The following is a 21,174-nucleotide window of genomic DNA, read 5'->3' on the forward strand; positions in this document are numbered from 1 at the left end:
TGTAAGTACAGCAATGGTTGGGAAAATGCTGGTTGACTATACAATAAGTTCCAACTGCTTCAAAAAACCTTTCAATGTAACTATTAGAAGCAGGAAGTTGTGAAAGAATGAACCAAAATACTGTTCAGAAGACATAACCCGGTTTATTGAAGGATCAAAAACAGATGGAGAGGCTGGGACTGGTATATGCGGGATACAGCCTAGACTATAGAACACAATCTCTCTAAGAGAAGCTGGCCACAGTATTCCAGTGGAGATATTTGCTTTCAGAGTGTGTCTGGAGGAGAATATATGTAGGTGCTACAAGGGTCACAGCACTGTAGTAGCAGATGTCAACACACTCTGATAACAAGTCGTCAACTAGTTCAGTTAAGCTGTCAAAAAGGTTCGTGTGTTGGTTACCGGGAGCACTATGATTAAATTTCTCTTTACTGCAGTGTGATGCCGGCCGCTGTGGCTGAGCAGTTCTTGGTGCTTCAGTCTGTAACCGCGTGACCGCTACAGTCACAGGTTCGAATCCTGCCTCGGGTGTGGATGTGTGTGATTCCCTTAGGTTAGTTAGGTTTAAGTAGTTCTAAGTTCTAGGGGACTGATGACCTCAGATGTTAAGTCCCATAGTGCTCAGAGCCATTTGAACCATTTGAACTGCAGTGTGATGCCCTATGACTGATGAAAACTTTCCTTGGTTACCAATCAAGCTTGACTGATGCACCTACCCTGTAGAAATCATTCTGCCTCATTCGTTATATATTCGGAATGTTCTGCTTCTGTTACAGTAATTTGATTTATTCTAAAATAAATGTTGTACTTGATATCCCAGAATGAATATTTCGTATCCGTATCTGGCAGAGTTATGAGCACTTCATACTCAGTTTGGAAGGCTATCAACTGCTCTTGCAACAGTGGTCACCACGATGTGATACAGCCAGTGAGAATAAAATGATATACAGCCAAATGATGAGCGATTTTTCAAGAGTCAAGAATTTTTTTTTGATAGTAGACATACCAGTCATATCAAGGCTCGCAGTGCGACTACCTCTGCTTTGGCCACACAATCCGGCGTTATGGTTTGCTCAAGTTGAGGTACATTTTCTCTGCACCAGAGTAAAAGCAGCCTTCACAAAATTCACGATAGCCATCAGCCAATTGTACCATTGTAACACCACAGAAGTACAAGACGTAGTACTCAAGCCTGTGGAGACTATCAGAGGCTCTACATACAGCTGATTCACAGTGCTAGCTTCACAGGAAGAGTGAGTGAGGCAAGTACTTATGCAGGACGACATTGGGGACAGAAAGCAGTCTCTGTACCTCCAACATCTGCACAGCAAGGTCATTGCATGCACCACACCAGATACGCTGTTGCGCACACTGTGGAGCAGCATGCCAGCAACTAAAATAAAGACCATTATAGCATCCCAGACAGACATGTCACTACAAGCTGTAATGGGCCTGGCAGATAGAATTCAGGATGTGATCATGCCATCCTAATGCAGTTCAACAGTGGCGACTTGCAGCAGTGCATCGATAGCGACACATGTGAATTAAGACAGCCTCGCAAACAAGATTGAAACACTGAGCAAACAGACAAGACAGCTACTCTCTGACCGAAACGCTGGAGGATGCTTTTGCAGAAGATCCAGAAGTTGTTCCTCTAAGAACTCTCGAGCAGTGGGCAGCACAGCATGATATATGTTAATATCATCGGAAGTTCAGAGACAAGGTGCCGAAATGCACTTCCCCATACACTTGGCCAAACAGCAATAGCAAATAGAAGTAGGCGCACCTCATTGTCAGTTGCCATCCCTACATCTCTTTGTAACTGCCAGGAAGACAGGGTGGAAGTTTCTAGTGGGCACAGGACCTGATTTAACTATTTTTCCACAGATTCTGTTGCACAGATATCGGCTGCTAATGTCGTTCTGCCTCTCTGCAGCTAATAACTAATCCATAGTGACCTACTGGACGCAGCACACAGAACCAGATTTAGGTTTTTGTCCTGCCTTCACTTGGAACTTTTACCAAAACAGATGTGACAGAACCCATAATTGGAGCTAAATTTCTCACACATTATCATCTGCTGCCACACATCGCCAACACATACCTTGGTGACAGCATCATCGGTCTATCTGCTGCCCCGTTTCTATGCAGCACAGCTGTGCGTGGCAGCAAATACGCAGAGTTACTCGAGTAGTTCCCAGGTATCACATCAAGCAACTCCCAGGTGCTCCGAAAAAAGTACATCACAGCATTGTGCACTACATTACCACCACCACAGGCTCACTAACTTCTTGTAGGCTGAGACGTCTTGCTTCAGCTACTGTCAAAGCAGAGTTCAATGCAATGTTGAAGGAAGGCATTGCATGCACCTCCAGTAGCCCTCGGTAGTCACCTCTACAATTGGCGTCAAAAAGTATGGTGTTTGGCGACCGTGCACAGACTACCCTACTCTTAACGCTAGAATGGTGCCAAATCATTATCCTGTGCCCCTATTAAAAGACTACAACTATGTATTATGCGGTGCAGCTATATTCAGTGTGCTAGACTGTGCCATGGAATACACACAACTTCCTGTGGCAGAAGAGGACATATCGAAGAAGGCTATTATTACATCATTTGGCCTCTTTGAGAGTCGGTCCATGACGTTCGGCTTAAGAAATGCTGCAAAGACTTGGCAGAGGTACACAGCCTCAGTGCTACAAGGTTTGTCATGCTGTTTCGCATACTTTGATGACATCCTTGTTTTATCAGCCACAGCAGAGGAACACCAACAGCATTCAGTCAAAATCTTTAGACAATTGGGCAAATACGGAATTGTGTTAAACACTGCTAAGTGCGTTTTTGGACAACCACAGATAACTTTTTTAGGCCACCTGAACTCCCTAGCAGAATCGTCAGTGCTTCCAGAAAAAGTAGAAGAAATATTGATGATTCTAATGCTGGAAGCTGCGAAAGAACTGCACCACTTTCTGAGAATTCTCAATTTTTGCTGGGAGATTCAAGAACCTTTAACCACAGCATTGTCTGGCCCTAAACTCAGGAGAAACATGCCAGTACTGTGGATGAAGCTATGGACACTGATTTCAACACAGCCAATCAAACTATAGTGAAAACAGCACTACTTGTGCACCATTCATTAGAAGCACCTCTCACACCGGTGTTAGATAAAAGCCAACTGCCATCAGTGCAACATTACAATAATGCAAAGACTGAGAGTGGCATCCACTTGAATTTTACTTGCACAAGTTCTCCACTGCAACAAAAATGGAGCACACAGAATCTCTAACTACTTGCTCTTCACCACTCTATTAAATACTTTTGCATACAGTGGGAGGCGAGGCAGTTTGCAATTTACACAGACCACAACCACTCACTCATCTACGTCTTCAGGCAGAACAAGGATAAAGGCTCGCCATGACAATACAATCATTTGGAATTTATTGCTCAATTTAGCACCGGCATATGCCACAAATCAGGAATTGACAAGGGTAGCCAACTGCCTACATCGTGTAAACAGTATAACAGACACAGTGGATTTTACTCAACTTGCCAAAGCACAAGAGTCAGACCAGGATTTTCAGGATTTGCTGAAAGCCACTTCCTCCAACCTTCAGCTGAAACTGGTAAGACATTTCTGCCAGGAACATTAAGCTGAACTGCAAAGTCTTGAATGGGGCACCTCATCCATTTCTACCTTCCTCATTCCATAGACATGCTTTCGAGAGTCTGCACAACTTATATCGCCATGGTTTTACATTAACAGTGAAACTGTTCGCTAGTCTTTTGTATGGCCTGGTATACAGAAAGGCTGTAGAACCTGGACTCGTGCATGTGTTCAATGCCAGTGTAGCGAAGTACCTTGCCATGTACATGAACCTGTGCAAAATTCCCCAGACAAAACTGCATGATTTGTGCTTGTACATACTGATGTGGTAGGACAGTCACTGCCCTCAAATGGCCAACAATATCTGTTAACAGCAATCAACTGCTTTACTTGCTGATCAGAAGCCATACCAGTCAACACTATTTCTGTGCAAAACACTAGGCATTGCCTTTGTTTCGCAGTGAATATCTCAGTTCAGTTGTGCGCTACACATCACAACAGACCACGGCTGACAATTCAAATCTCAACTATTTGACCAGCTGAGCAAATCCTGCAGTGCCATACATAACCCAGCAAGTAATGGAATGACTGAACACTATCACTATTCATTAAAAGCTGCACTAATGTGTCATAAGTAAAATTGGGCAACAACTTTACTGTTGGTCTTGCTTGGTCTGCGAAACACTTGCAAATACAAGCTGCACTTTTCATCTTCTGAGCTAGTTTATGGAGAAGCACTATGACTTCCTGGTGAGTTAATGATCCACACTTGGTCTCGATGGAGGATACCAGTCAAACAGACTTCATTTCTCAACTGAGAGGGCGAAAGATGCAAATCTGACCACTTGCAGCATTGAAACATGGGATATCACAAACCCTTGTGCACTGCAAATTACAGACTAGTAAACACGTGATCTTATGCAGAGGTGGAATGACACAGTCACTGACACTTCAGTTCACATGCCCTCATTGTGTCATTGGCAGAAGTGAAAAAAGCAATACACACATCAATTAACAGCAAACAGACCAGCCTTTGTGTTGCCAGAACTGCCACAAATGCATGCTTAATGCAACCTGCTACAGTGTGCTTCGAGTACAAAAACCTCCACTGGAAGCAGAAGCTCAACCAGAGTGCCAAACTTGTTCTGTATGGCACATTCACTTCCTGGTGTGATCCGTGGATGATGCTCCACTCTTCCCAAGGAGGATGGTGTAGCGGCAGACATCAGCACACACTGATAACGAGTCGTTAGCTTATTTGTTCAGCTAAGTTGTCAAAAAAGTTCATGTGCTGGCCACCAGGAGAGTGACACTCTATGACTGTTTCGTTCCGACAAAATCTTGCCTTAGTTACTGATCAAGTTTGGCTGATATGCTAGTAAAAATTGTTCTGTCTCGTTCATAATATGTTTGGATTGTTCTGCTTGTGCTACTGTGAACTGATTTATCCTAAAATAAATGGTGTTCCTGATTTGCTGGAATTAATATTTCATATCTGTAACTGGCTGAGTTGCAAGTGCTTCATATTCAGTTCAGAACGCTATTAACTAATCTTGTGACAAAACCATTCAGACAGCCATGTAGCTCTGACAATTCTATCAGCCTCTGAAACAAAATTAAATATTGTTGCTGGATGCCATGAATCACTTCCGAGGGTAGGAAAGCATCAGGTTAAACCTGCTGTGGGTCCCTGGCTAATCAGGAATTCGAGGTAATGAACAAGCTGAGAGGCTGGCCAGGACAGGAACGAAGACTCCATTTGTCGGACTGGAACCTGTCTTAACCATCACTAAGGCAATGCTAAAAATCAAAACTAGGTAGCTAGAGCAGGAAGCGGCAAACAGAATATTGGACTAAGCTCCAAAAACAAACACATGGCAAGCTAATGATGCCAAAGTCATGTTTAAGGAGAAGTTCTGCAAACCTGGACTTGAACAGGAGACAGACTAAACTCTTAGTAGGACTAATGACAGGCCATGAGAACTTCAGGAAACATCTGCACACAATGAGTACAGAATAAGAAGACAATAAGTGTAGACTATGCAATGAGGGGGATGAAAGTGCCCTTCAGAATATTTGGGTCATTGATTCAGTGCTGACACCTGTGCTGATAAACAGTGTTTCGGCCACTATGAAATATTTATCATTTAGTTTTAATAAAGGACTGAACTTCTCTTCATTATGGCATAGTTACTGTGCTGCATCAAATGAAATAATAAAAGGTTGCATGAATTTTGAAAGGGTTTTCAGCAGTAAAAATGCATTGAGTAAACTCTGCATAGGGTTGATTTTATAACATACATAGTATATGAAATGTAGATAAGATAACAAAATTGTATTTAAAATTGAGAGCAAAACAGTATCTCATTTTGTTCTCAAGTCATTGATTTTTATAACCAATGGATGGTTGCGCATGATGCACCCATTTCCATCCCTGTGAATCAGGAATTATATGGTCATAACAATTGTCAAATTTCATAAATGACCCAAGACGTTAAAATGAGTTTTTTTCCAAGTGGTATGACACAAAAAGGCACATATGTTATATGATAAATACTCTGTTCTTTATTCATCAGACATGGACACAACTCGTTCACAGCGGTTAAGGGTGGCAGCTCAGGACACATACAGACGTCAACAGCACAGTAGGAAAACCTAAGCGGCATGTGTATGCACGTCCACAGCACCTGGGGAACGATGGAGTAGAATGTGTATACAACTCCACAGCAGTGAAAGCGTTGGCTTTACTAGATGATAAGGGGGAAAAGTGCACAATAAACTTAATTTCAGTGCAAGCAACAGCAGGCTAAGAACACTGTTGTTTGGGCTTCTCACATAAATAAAATTAAACCAATGCCTACAAAATGTCATGGCTATTTACTGGAGAATAGAAAAACTGGAAGAAGTCAAGTTCATGGGAAAATCAGTTTGGGTTCTGAAGAAACATAGCAACATGTGAGGCAATACTGACCCTGTGACTTATTTTGGAAGTTGCATTGAAGAAAGGCAGTCTAACTTATTAGCATTTGTAGAGTTAGAGAAAGCCTTTTACAATTTCAATACACAAATTAGTTACAGAAAAACAGAAAAATTTGGGGAATATCATTATGGGTTTCAGAGAAATGTAGGGACTTGCATACTAATATCGACAAAATTAATTACCTTAGAAGATAATCGCAAAAAGACAAAACTATATTTATAGCATTTTTAGATTTATGGATAGTTTTTTTACATTTTAACTCGACTTTCTTCTTTGAAGTTTTGGAGGTAACACTGATAAAATACAAGAGTGAAAAATCATCTACAACTTGTACAGAAGGCAGACTGTCATTATACAAGTCAAATGACATGAAAGGGAAGCTGTGTGACAAGCCTTGTAGCCTATGAACACCAACAAAAGTAAAATGTGGGTAAAGGAATGAAGTCAAATAAAATTTGGCGATGTTGAAGGAATTAGATTACGACATTAGACACTGAAAGTAATAGATGAGTTTTGTTATTTGGTCAGCAAAGTAACCTATGATGGCCAACACAGGGAGGATCAAAGTGCAGTCTGTTAAGATCAAGGATGAATTTAAATGTTAGGAAGAATCTCCTGAAGATATGAGGGGCACTCATGTAAAATAACAATTTCTTTTTCAGACAGTTTTAGTTGAAAAGTGCAGAATTTGTTGGGGAACATCATGGAATATTCCCACTTTAGGCCCTGTAGTTTCACGAAGTATCGACAGGTAGCACCACTATACTTAACCTTTAAAATGGCGTCTGTAACGGAGGTGCGTTCCAAGCAGAGACCTGTCATTGAGTTTCTTTTGGATGAAAACCAGAGCATCGCATATATTCATAGGTGCCCGAAGAATATCTACAAAGAACAAAAGCACGGTGAGTCATCTGGCGAGGCATCTGTCAACACAATCTACCGCGTGACAGCCGGCCGCACACAACTGGGACTCCTGCAATGTTGGAACATGTGGACAGTCTCATTTAAAGTGACTGACAGATCACAACTAAACACCTCGCTGTAAAAACTGGATGTCTCTGTTGCTAGTGCTGGCACACATGTTAACTATTTGGGGTACTCTAAGGTGTGCACCCACTGGGTTCCTCGCCGACTAACAGAAGACCATAAAGAGCAGCAAAGAACCATCTGTATGGAACTGCTGGCATGTTACAAGTCTGAGTGGGACAAGTCTTTCGCGACGGAGTCCTTGCATAAAAAGTTCTCGGTTTACTTGCCGCGTCAAATTTGGATAAAATCCCAAGCTTTCGATGACTACCTCCGTCATCTTCGTCAGGGGTGAAACTGACTGTCGTGGACCGGTGAGGCTTCCACTTTTATAAGCAGTGGACGGCTTCTCATTGGCTGGATGACGTCACGGTGAAACCGGCGCGTACTGAGGTGGCAGCCTCTATATCCACAGATTTTGTTTGCGCGCTTTATCCAGTGTTGCTTGCAGCGCCATCCATCGCAACAGGTTGAGAACTGCGAGGAATGTAAGAAGTCTCCCTCTGCGCTCTTTCTTTATCAATTGCGCGATTCCATGCATTGCTGAGTGCATAACCGGAGTCCCTGTTGAAATTATTTTCACAGAGTCCAATTTCAACTGCTTCCCTGATGACAGAGTCCCAATAGTTTGAAGTGTGAACAAGTAGTCTTGTTTCATCGAATAAAATCTTATGTTTATTTAACAAACTGTGCTCAGCCACCGCTGATTTTTCTAGGTACCTGTATTTCAGGTGATGCTGATGTTCCACACGGTGATCGGCAACAGTTCTTATAGACTGGCCCACTTAATGTTTTCCACACTTGCAAGGGATGCTGTAAATTCCCGGTACTCTCAGACCAAGATTATCTTTCACGGGTCGCAGCATTTCCTTAATCTACCCGGGTGGCCGGAAGACTGGTCTGATTCCCTGCCGGCTCAAGACTCTGCCGATCTTGCTGGTTGTTGCACCGCAGAATGGTAGCCGCGCGATGTGTTGGTCCTCTTGATCTGTTTGAACAGCGTCCTTCCTTGGTTTCTTCGTCAGAGTAGATCTGATATCACAATCGGAATATCCATTTTTTATAAATACCGTCGTCAGATGGTTAATCCCGGAGCCAAGATGATCCTTGTCCGAAATAGTCCTTGCTCTGTGTACCAAGGTATTCGGCATAGCTCTCTTCTGAGCTGGGTTGTGAAAACTACGCGCGTTTAGATATAAATCTGTATGCGTTGGTTTTCTGTACACAGAATGTTCGAGACGTCCATCTGATTTTCGCTCCACCAACACATCTAAGAAGGGTAACTTTCCATCCTTCTCCACCTCCACTGTAAATCTTATGTTCTGATCTATACCATTCAAATGATCAACAAACTGCTGCAGTGCCTCATTGCCATGCGGCCAGATTAAAAATGTATCGTCAACATACCTGAAGAAGCAGGATGGACGTAAGGGAGCACTGTTCAACGCTCGTTCTTCGAAATCCTCCATGAAGAAGTTAGCTATGGCTGGTGACAGTGGCGAACCCATGGCTGTTCTGTCGTTCTTCGAAATCCTCCATGAAGAAGTTAGCTATGGCTGGTGACAGTGGTGAACCCATGGCTGTTCTGTCAGTCATTTCAGAATATTTTCCACCATACAAAAAATAGGTGGTCGTCAAAGTGTGTCGAAATAATTTCAGTATTTCTGGAGAGAAATGAGCAGCCAACAGTTTTAACGTATTTTCCACTGGAACCTTTGTAAACAGAGAGACCACATCTAGGCTGATCATGATGTCATTCGAACCTATCCACATCTGATTTATAATGTCAACAAACATTTTTGAGTTATTATTATGATGGCCAAAGTGGCCGACTATAGGTGCTAATGATTTGGTTAAGTATTTCGCCAACCGATATGTAGGAGACCCAATAGCACTAACAATAGGTCTCAACGGAACCCCATCCTTATGGACTTTGGGTAGACCATATAACCTGGGTGGCCTTGGTGCTCTTGGTCGTAGATTCTTGACTAGTTCTTCTGGGAGGCCAGAGTTCTTCAGTAGCTCCCCTGTCTTCCTACTAAGTGCTGCTGTGGGATCCCGTTTAAGAATACGGTACGTGGCATCTTCCAATAATATGGCCACTTTCTTATGATAATCGGTAGCATTCAGGATAACAGTGGCATTCCATTTGTCGGCTGGTAGTACTACTAACTCTTCATCCTTCCCCAACGATTTCAATGCCAGTTTCTCCACTCTGCTTACATTGGACTTAGGAGACTTGGCTGTTGCTAAAATCCGACTAGTTGCAAGCCTTACCTCATCTGCTGCCTCTTCGGTGAAACAACAATACTGGCTCACGCTTCAAACTATTGGGACTCTGTCATCAGGGAAGCAGTTGAAATTAGACTCCGTGAAAATACCGTATTTACTCGAATCTAAGCCGCACTCGAATCTAAGCCGCACCTGAAAAATGAGACTCGAAATCAAGGAAAAAAATTTTTCCCGAATCTAAGCCGCACCTGAAACTTGAGACTCAAAATTCAAAGGGAGAGAAAAGTTTTAGGCCGCACCTCCAAATCGAAACAAATTTGGTCCATTGTAATATGAGACACAACTTAGGTCGAATGAATGACGATACAGTACATTAGTTTGGTTCGAGTCGTAAGCTTAGCAGTTAAGCTTTACCAGGTAGCCATTGCTATGCGTCAGGCGCTCCGTCCTTATTTATACGGGTACCCTTCCTTTATCACGTGCTTCGTCTGGTTTGAATAGATTGCTTATTTGTCTTTGATTTGATAAGTGCCGTTTTCTTTGTTATAGGTGTTTATGTCACTCTAAGCTGAAAATGCATTACTGTACTGTGTCATGCATTGTTTGTTGCATTCTGATACTGTGTGTCTACGAACTGTCACCGCTCGCGGCATGGCTTGCTTTTGTGTGCGCTACCGCCGCTTACAATAAAAAAAAAGAGAGGAATTGTCTCATTAGCGAAACAATGGCAAGAGATTGCTATTTGTTGTTACTTACACTGCTGCTTTCTTTGATAATAATCAACAAGAACCAAATAATAGACTGCGTATGATAGATCATGTTCTGAACGAGAGTTTAGCTAAAATTTTTCTCCGTTTGAAAATCTTTGCAAACGCCTCTTTTGTACATTACATTCTGCACAGAAATAAGAGTCATCTTAGATTTAAAAATTTAGTCATTTGCCGTGCTTCATTTCTGAGTGTATCACTATTAGGCATAAGAATAATACGAATACAAACATGACATGATATGTATATTCTTCCACGTTTGCTGTTATCTCACACTAGTTTCGTAGTTTATTAGGCAGACAGGATTTAAATGAAATAGCAGCAAACACGAAAGAATACGTGGCAAAATGATTATATTCGTATTATTCTTATGGTGTAGAGAATACTGCATGTGATTCACAGTTCATAAAAGTTCCTATTAGCAACCATCTCTTCTCACAGGTAGGGAAAAATTCTGAACGTAGAGTTGGCCATATTGACAAACATCCCAAACAGTCTTTCCAGTCGGATTTTCGTAGTACATTGAAATGCTGCTACATTCGAAGATGAACAATACGGAATTTGTATTTACTTCGTTGGATAATGTATGAAAATGCAGTGGTCGAAACTCGAGGCGGAGAAAAAAAGCTCGTCTTCCACCTTTTTTTAAATTTATTTACTGACGCAGAGGTTTTGGCGCCAGTATTTATCTTTGTGCCTGCAAAGCATGCCTGTGTAGCGCTACGTATATTCGACGGCAGAAGTTAGTTGTGGCGGCACCTACCAACATTTTTCAGAACTTCCGCTTACTTTGCACTTGATTCTAAGCCGCAGGCAGTTTTTTGGATTACAAAAACTGGAAAAAAAATTGCGGCTTAGATTCGAGTAAATACGGTAATTTCAACAGGGACTCCGGTTATGCACTCAGCAATGCATGGAAGCGCGCAATTGATAAAGAAAGAGCGCAGAGGGAGACTTCTTACATTCCTTGCAGTTCTCCGCCTGTTGCGATGGATGGTGCTGCAAGCAACGCTGGATAAAGCGCGCAAAAAAAATCTATGGATATAGAGGCTGCCACCTCAGTATGCGCCGGTTTCACCGTGACTTCATCCAGCCAATGAGAAGCCGTCCACTGATTATAAAAGCGGAAGCCTCACCGGTCCACGACAGTCAGTTTTACCCCTGATGAAGATGACGGAGGTAGTCATCGAAAGTTTGGGATTTTATCCAAATTTGACGCGGCAAGTAAACCGAGAACTTTTTATGCATGAATTTATCACTTCAAACTGGAAACAAAATGGTAATCCATGGAGTAGTGCCACACCACCTCTCCTCCAAAGAAAAAGTTCAAAGCCATACACTCACCCAGTAAAGTCATGATGACAGTCTTCTGGGACTCTGAAAGGGTTATTCTGTTTTGATGTCCTCCTCCATGATAGAGTGGTACAACACAGGCATACAAGCCCTCCCAGTAAGGTGCATAAGATCACCACACTGAATGGAGATTATGTTGAAAAATAGAGTTTTTCTGCCAATAGACTGGGGAATAATAAAGAGTATTGGAATCCTGAATAAAACCAACCTGCTTCAGAAAAAAATATTTAATTACTTACTGCATGTCCCTCATACTTGTCTGGAATGTTCTCTTGTACGGAAGTGAAACGTGGACAAATAACAGTTCAGACAAGAAGAGAATAGAAGCTTTTGAAATGTGGAGCTACAGAAGAATGCTGAAGGTTAGATACGCAAATTGAATACCTAATGAGGAGGCAATGAATTGGAGGGAGGGGGGGGGGAGGGGGGATACTTTGTAGGCTGCAATAGTTAGGCAGAGATGATAAAGCTCACTCGGGATAAAATATTGTGGAGAGCTGCATCAAACCAATCTTCAGACTGAAGACCACAACAATTATCATCTTGATAAATAACGTCATCAGGGAATCTGAAAGCTTTTATGTCTTCTCCCTGAACTTTAATCCTCTTTCCACATTTCTCCTCGGTTTTCTACACAGATTTTTCAAGGTACAGGTTGAATAACATGGGGACTAGGCTAGAACACTGTCTCATGTATGGATGGATTATACTATAATTTTTTTGGATGACTCTTCATTATACATAACTATATCATTTGAAAATCAATGAAAATCACCTATTTTTGATATGAGATTTTTTTATCTATTAGATTATTTATTAGATTGTATATTACATTATCATTTGTAAGATAGCTGACATTGCAACTGTCATTATATGCTGAATAATTAGTAAAGCAACAATGCAAAAGAAAGCAGGCTGGCTTTATCAAAATTTCCCTAGCAGGTACCCAAAATCAGTTCTGTGCCTTTAGGTGAGTCACCACCTAGGGCATGTTGTGTTGTGTCTGTCCATACGTCTATTCCTGTAAAAAGGTTGTGAACATTGCAGAAGAAAATCATACAAAGAGATAGAGAAAAATAGGAAAGAAAGGGCTGAAACAAGCACAAGTGGAACAGAAGTGAGATGAGATGAATTTAACACATGGTTACTTACCCTGCAATCCCCCCCCCCCCCCACACACACACACACACACACATGCACACACACACCGTTGTCCACAATTTTCAAGAAAAGTAAGAGAGATAAGAATTTACATACCTTGGGTAAGGCTTTCTTGCTGCTAGGTTTATTGGTTTTACTATTCACATCTGTTTTTTCATCCACATCTTCTATGACCTCACTCACTTCTTCTATGTCATTTAATTGCGACACTTCTTCTTTGACAGTAACTTCTGAAAATGAATCTTTTGACTTAACATTTGTCTTTGTTTTTGTTACCCTCTGCTTTCTATTGGTTGCAGTTTTATTAGTTTTTTTAGTGGTCCCCTGTTCCAATTTTATTTTCTTTTTTGGTGAAATTTCTTGTAGATCCGCCTTCTCTTTCCTTTTGGGTTTACTCAAGCTTGGTTCTTTGGCCTTACTTTTCACGCCTTTTTTCGCTTTCTTCCTGCCATTATCCGTGTCTTCATCACTATCATCATCAACAGGTGCAAAGTCACTATCACTACTGGAATGTTTTCTCTTTTTAATTTTAACAATTTCCTGTTCCTCATCATCAGAATCAGAGGAATATATATAACGCTTTACGGTCTTTGTCCGTGTAAAAGCTTTATTCTCATCATCCAAAAGAATTTCTGGAATCTTGACAATTTTTGCAGGCACTGGGATGCAGTCATCGTCATCCTCATCAGAAGGGATCACCACTGCCTTGTCAGCCATGTTTACCTGTTTTAAAAGAAAGCTCAATAGTAAATCCCAAAGAACTGCATGTAAGTACATCAGACATAGAGAATAGCAAAGAGCCAAGATTATTTTCTGTTCAGGAAAAATATTTCCTAAGATCACCCAGAGACTATGGTGTAAGGAACACCTTATACATACATAAGCCTTATGTCTATATTCTATCAGTGAAAAGAGACTACGAGTAATGTTGAGAAAAACTAAGGAATAGGAAATTTTATCAACTGGAATCTATTAGTACTCAGTTCACCTTGTTTGGCTGACATCATCATGAAGGAGACCTGGGATGTGGAATGCAAGGTAAACATTAACAAAGTGAAGTATCTGCCAGAAGCTACATTCCTTTGATCGTAATGGACCGCCACAATAGTCCAATGCCACCAAGCCATTGTGTAGATGACTACTGTACAAGTTTTTAAACATATGAATCTTTATCATTTCACTGTGACGAAATGTGAGGCCCATTTGATTGCAACACATCCGGCAAACTTCCATCACACTATGGTCTTCCAATGGACAATATAAAACTTTAATGTCAGATCATTATTAGCATGAGATCAATATCAGCACTTTTGGCAGAGTCACAACACACACTGTTATTTGTTGTATGCCCAAGGGACTGTAGTTCAGTGTAGGGTACACGAGATCCTTGTTAGTTCGATGTAAGCACTTTTTGTGGTAATTCAATACACATAGTAGTTGGCTGTAAAAGTGTATAAGGGTACTTCAATCTAAACTCTATAATTTCTGATGACTCTGCAAATTTGCACTTTGCTACGAGACTGTGTGCAGTTATAGACTCCAGATGATAGAGTAAATATTATAACGAAAATTTCTCGCGCTCCCGGTACCCATCAAAAGCCCAGAAGAAACCAAATGCTGAGGAATGTTGAGTGTGCCTAAGGTATTTGGCACTCTTCACACAGAGAGAGGCATGACAAAATGGCATTTGAGGTACGGTTTTCATGTGTCACACTTAGCAGTCAAAGGTTTAATAAATAACTATCACTAAATTGCTATAAACTATTTGCTCTTCTCCAAGCTAGATTTGGCATAATCAAATTGAAAGGAAAACTGCCACTATGAAGAAACATGCTCCCTTCACTACATTAAGTTGCTGCTGTTTTTCTCTTATCGCTAGCCTAGCATCTACAAGAATGCACTGACATTTATCATGACTTATACTCTCACTGTATGAATAGTGTATAATAATTCATTATGTCAACAATCATTTAGATATAAAAAATATTCATGTTATATGTTTCAGCAAATATTTGCTATCTTCAGACATGCTTAATCCACAAAAAGCTTCATAAGGACTAACAAATATAGTAGGCACTTTGAATGTCAAAGTCATGACAAAATACTATCTTTATCATGCAATGATATGACATACATTCATTCAAACGTCAAATGACTTTACGAAGTTCGAAGTGCCTGCTATATTTGTTTATCTGTACGAAGCTTTTTGAACACTAAGCACATCCAAAGATGGCAAATATTTGCCGAAACTGGCAATGTGAATATTTTTTATATATCTAAGCAATCGTTGACATAATAAATTATTACACAAACATTACAAAGGTCACATATGTCCAGTTGGCACTATGTCAGTTATAAATTACTTAGAATGGAGGCCTGTTTAAAATATGCTATTCCTCACGCATAACGGAATCTTCATTTCTTTAACCCATAATTACATAATTTGTCAGTAGACGTGGATGAGAAAGCATGTTTCTTATTTTCTTCTTAATTTTAAGCAATATATTTTGCTTTTTGTCCAATCACAGCTTACTGAAGGTTTTTCTACAATAACCAAGTACTCTACATAGAACCCAAGACAACTATACCACGTCCTTACGAAAATTATTTTTCCATCTTTTACTGAGGTTAAGCACATTACAATATGACTGAAACTGATTTTAATATTAGCAAAAAATAACAGTAAAAAGACAATGAATTTGGGTTGGTTTAAACAACACCACGGCAGAACTGATTTTTATACCTACATATTAAAGCCATAAAACGAGTTATCATATAGGAGAGTACAAATATTATCTGGATTTGTATTTTATTTGCATGTTGAGGATAATTCCAAGGACAATGTGAGTCTACCAGATGGGACGATGGTCACAGTAACTTCGAGAGAGGAAGTACCTGTAGGAACAGTAGTGTACAACCTCCTAGAATTGCTGGCCTAATCTAGAGTAGTCAAAGTCCTCAGAGAACTTCTATAACTTTGACAATAGATATGATTTTTACTAAGACAAAATAAATGTCAAATGAAATGTCATTCAGATTCATTCATTCTTCTGATATACTTCCATGCAGATGTTCCTTGTTGGATGTTATGATTTGACAGAAATCTGATGTTATCCAGTTGATGTTGTATATGTTTATGCACTATGTGAGACTTCTATAAACAAAAAGTGTTCACACATTCTTCAAGAGAAGTAAAGCAGCAGCATTACTTTCCCTTACAGCAATAATTACGCAAGGAAGAGATGAAGTCTATCACAGCTGCATTCACGGGCACAGTTGAGTGACTGAGTGGTGATGAAGAAACAATATTAGATCTTCATTAACTGAATCATGTTCAACAAAAATGAACACTACAGTGTACATCTCTGTAGCTGGGAGTTCCTCTGACTGACTTCCACCATGTGGGGGTCCTGGAATCAATACCTGATAGTGCCAATGTTTTTCTTTGATGGGAGTACTGGAACAGGTTGCACTCGGGCAAAGCAAGGAGCAATTTGAGTGAAATATAGCAGCTCTTGGCTCTGGTAAGCTGACAATGGCTGAGGGAAGTGGTGTGTTGACTCCGTGCTCCTCTCTATCACATCTGAATGATGCCACTGGCAGAGAACGACACTGTGGCAAGACTGCACAGAATTACTTACCAAGGTCAGAATGCGAAGCTGAAAATGTTCAGTGGAGTGAGCCTCCATCTACGTTGTTTTAATCTTCATTTTCCAAGATGCTGAACTTGGAGTTTAATTTGATCTGGTAATATGCACTCAAACTTTTAACTATCTATATTTGAGGTTCCCTACATTATGAATTTGTTTCTGCCTGGATTTTTTGTCTATTTTTACTGTTTCTTATCAGACTCCATTCCCTTGCAATCCTAAAGTGGTTAAGACTTTCGGTTCCTGTTCAGTTTCTGTTAAAATAGAGTCAATTTCATTTTTGTTTATTTGCTCTACATCAGATCATCTTTTTCTAAAAGAATGTGTTAAGGACAAAAATATTATTGTTTCCAGCAGATTCCACAAATGCATGTCCTCTGAAATTTCAGTCATAATGCTGCAAGTTTCCCACAGAAAAAATATTTTTAGTTTTTTTCTAGTTTTGCGTTAAAAATTCTGAATCACCACTGTGCATTATGATTTGCTGACAATTATCAGTTTCTGTAATTGTTCATAAGATTTCCTCTTCCTTAATACAATGTTGGGTCCTCCAACACAGCCCCCTTCACCTTTGCCTCACTCATCTTCACAATAGGTGGATCTTCACAATAGGTGGGTTCCTCTCAACATGGGGTCTGAGTGATCTTCCCCTCCTTTCTGATATTCCCCAAACAATCCCTTTTTTCCTCCTTTGGGCTGGAACAAATGCGTTCCAAATAACTGAAATACTTCTTCTACTTTTAAATGTTTCTATCAACAGTATTATAAATTCTGCCTCCTGGAGGTAGGTAAGTACTGGTTAGCCATTCTGTGTCCTTGTAATTTAACAGTTTTCCCGCACGAGTTCCCCTACAATCAATAACACAGCCGGGCATTGGTAAACAGCATCCATAACTCATGTTGCATTATACTTGGGTGAAAGTAGAATTATATTCCAAGGCCTAACCATACCAATTAAGATACTACATTATTATTACAATCAAAGTGGCCTTATTTAAGACCATTAACAACTTTTTTTCATTTTCTGCCTTAAGCTAGTCAAGTTCACCACAACTGTTGCTAAATACCTAACCTTTTTTTTTTTCACTTACCTTTCAGTGTATTTTACTGTACTTCCTTCATAAGTTTTTCCATTATCTGTTCTGCTGAAATAGTCTTGTCAAGTATGAGTAAAGTTTTCTGTCTCGATCGGGAGCCCTGTAAAGAGACACACATCAGCATCCCTTAACACACGAAGTAAAGCAAACATATACATTTTGCAATCAAGCTTCTTACACTAAATAAGGGGCTGAAAGTAGTACTACTGGACACTGGGGTCTGAAGCAATCAAGCTCTAATTCATCTCTAAGGTGTTCCATTCAGGCCAATTCAGGAATGTTATTGTCCACCAACCACTGCCTTATAGACACTGCTTTATGACAGAGTGCATTGTCACCCTGATACAATCAATCATCGTCTCCGACCTGCTCCTCTACTATATGCAGTACAGAATGATGTAACATGTGTTCATATCCTTCCGTGTTTAGTATTTTCTTAAGCACAATACAGGGATTACATCCTAACCATGAAAAACACTCCCATTTCGTAACGTCACTTCCTGTTTACTTCGCAGTTGGCACTACATAATGGCAGGTAACATTCTCCAGTCAGTCACCGAATCCAAACCCTTCCATCAGATTGCTACAGTTTACAACAAAATTCATCATTCTAAATCACTTATTTTCCATCATTCACTGTACAGTAGTATCACTCTTTAGACCTCCTCAAGTGTCACTTAGCATTCACTACAGAAATGTGTGGCTTATGAGGAGCTGCTTGACCAATGTACCCCATTCTTCTTAACTGCCTATGCATAATCAATGTGCTGGCTGGACTGCTGGTAGCACTATGGGACTCACAAATACTTCCTTCCACTGATTTCATGTGATTTTTTACAACCACCCTCCACAATGCTCAGCAGTCCCTGTCCTTTACTACGTGAGTCAGTCTGGTCTCAGTGTAGCTGCAGTTGCTCTTTCGCATTTTCAATTTACAATAACATCATCAGCAGTTGACTTGGGCAGTTTTAGAAGTGCTGAAATGTCCTGATGGATTTGTATTCAGTAACATGATTAGTCCACGTTCAAAGCCACTGAGCTATACTGATCGTCCCATTCTGCTGTCACTGGTTCCCTACTAACACCACAATACTCCCTGCCTTCTTTTATACTGACAGTTCTGCCTCTTTTGACTTTTCTAGTGGTCAATTCTGCATTAAATAGGGGTGATTAGACATTTTTGCTCAAGAATGTACTGTTTTACAGGGACTTACGTATAAAATTCTATCTTCAATAGTCTCAACCATTGCCCAAGGACCTCCCAAGCGAATGCTAGCTACATTATAGATAGCAATTAAAACGTTAGAAACAAAATACACCCTTGCTCGTGAGAGCTATTTTCACTCAATAGTACTTGGCAAAGTTAATCCAACAACAGCAGCCACCAGTGATTCCTTCGTAATGAGGGGGTACAAAATTTGGCCAGTCAACCTTTTGGATTTTTCTGCGCTATTAAACGTCTGAAGACTTCTGTATCTAGACCTTATATGAAAGAGCAAGCATTCATAATTTTGGGAAGCAGCACACACAAAAAATTAAAAGTAAATATATGTCCATTTTATTTTATATTGAAAAAACAAAGAGATGTGACTTACCGAACGAAAGCGCTGGCAGGTCGATAGACACACAAACAAACACAAACACACACACAAAATTCAAGCTTTCGCAACAAACTGTTGCCTCATCAGGAAAGAGGGGAAGGAGAGGGAAAGACGAAAGGATGTGGGTTTTAAGGGAGAGGGTAAGGAGTCATTCCAATCCCGGGAGCGGAAAGACTTACCTTAGGGGGAAAAAAGGACAGGTATACACTCGCACACATGCACATATCCATCCACACATATACAGACACAAGCAGACATATTTAAAGACAAAGGGTTTGGGCAGAGATGTCAGTCGAGGCGGAAGTGAAGAGGCAAAGATGATGTTGAATGACAGGTGAGGTATGAGTGGCGGCAACTTGAAATTAGCGGAGATTGAGGCCTGGTGGGTAACGGGAAGAGAGGATATATTGAAGAGCAAGTTCCCATCTCCGGAGTTCGGATAGGTTGGTGTTGGTGGGAAGTATCCAGATAACCCGGACGGTGTAACACTGTGCCAAGATGTGCTGGCCGTGCACCAAGGCATGTTTAGCCACAGGGTGATCCTCATTACCAACAAACACTGTCTGCCTGTGTCCATTCATGCGAATGGACAGTTTGTTGCTGGTCATTCCCACACAGAATGCATCACAGTGTAGGCAGGTCAGCTGGTAAATCACGTGGGTGCTTTCACATGTGGCTCTGCCTTTGATCGTGTACACCTTCCGGGTTACAGGACTGGAGTAGGTGGTGGTGGGAGGGTGCATGGGACAGGTTTTACACCGGGGGCGGTTACAAGGATAGGAGCCTGAGGGTAGGGAAGGTGGTTTGGGGATTTCATAGGGATGAACTAACAGGTTACGAAGGTGTGATGCTTTTTGCATTCTGTTGCCACTTCTGCTTTTTATCCTTTTGTTCTATCAGAAATACTCTTCATCAGATATTGTACAGTGGGCTATGACTGCTAACAGAAATCACACTTTTATACCAAGTGATGTGCCAGATTGCTGTACAGAGTTTAGAGGAGGGACTGTGACAAGCATGTGTGGAGGTTTCAGAAGGACTCTACACTCATATTGATGACAACAAAATGTTTCAGGGTAGCATGTAAAGAATAATGTAAAAGTTCAGTTCCCAACTGCCCATCTCAGGCTTCACGTTACAGAGTTCTGTATGAATAGAACTTATTTACTGGGCAAATTCTCCAGAGATTAATCAATAGTCCACTAAAGACTATTTGATTTGGTATGAGTATAGTTTATGACTTTCTTCCTATTGAATTTATGGAAAACCTACACTGCTGAAGAAGATGAAAGTTGCAGAACTCATCCAATTTCAAGGTAGGATAAAACAACACTAATTTCTCAAAGCATTTACAAAGTGGGGAAAGATAATCTACACCAATGACAACAATGTCAGCAGCATAGAAATTTCAGTTCATGTGTTTCCTTGACTTCATATGCCTATATCCTGTCTGTTTCTGGAATGATGGTTGGGTTGTTGCTGTTGTAACTTTAAAAAAACTTGTCAATTGCAAAGATTATAATACCTACAGCAAACAACGAGCAATTCAATAATAATAATAATAATAAAATAACAAATATAGCACAAACATATACTTATGTGGCTGAAAATGCAATTATGGGATAACAATCACTCCCTTGCAGGTCACAGGCAAATATGTCCACCATATAGTGGTGAGTCTGCAAACCTACAGAAAAGATTGG

At 40.6% G+C, this 21,174-nt stretch overlaps 1 protein-coding gene across 2 annotated transcripts in view; it reads right to left on the minus strand.

Moving 5' to 3' along the window:
• LOC126262387 (S1 RNA-binding domain-containing protein 1) overlaps nucleotides 1–21,174 on the minus strand; it is a 217,615-nt gene that overhangs the window by 144,806 nt on the left and 51,635 nt on the right. For both annotated transcript variants that reach the window (XM_049958987.1, XM_049958988.1), the window contains 2 exons: nucleotides 17,865–17,970; nucleotides 13,220–13,846 (listed from right to left, as the gene is read on the minus strand). In XM_049958987.1, the coding sequence (XP_049814944.1) occupies nucleotides 13,220–13,840 (621 nt within the window). In that variant the 5' untranslated portion in view covers nucleotides 13,841–13,846; nucleotides 17,865–17,970. The remainder of the gene's footprint in view (nucleotides 1–13,219; nucleotides 13,847–17,864; nucleotides 17,971–21,174) is intronic.

This window comes from Schistocerca nitens, chromosome 6 (genome assembly GCF_023898315.1).
Source record: "Schistocerca nitens isolate TAMUIC-IGC-003100 chromosome 6, iqSchNite1.1, whole genome shotgun sequence".
NCBI lineage: Eukaryota > Metazoa > Arthropoda > Insecta > Orthoptera > Acrididae > Schistocerca > Schistocerca nitens.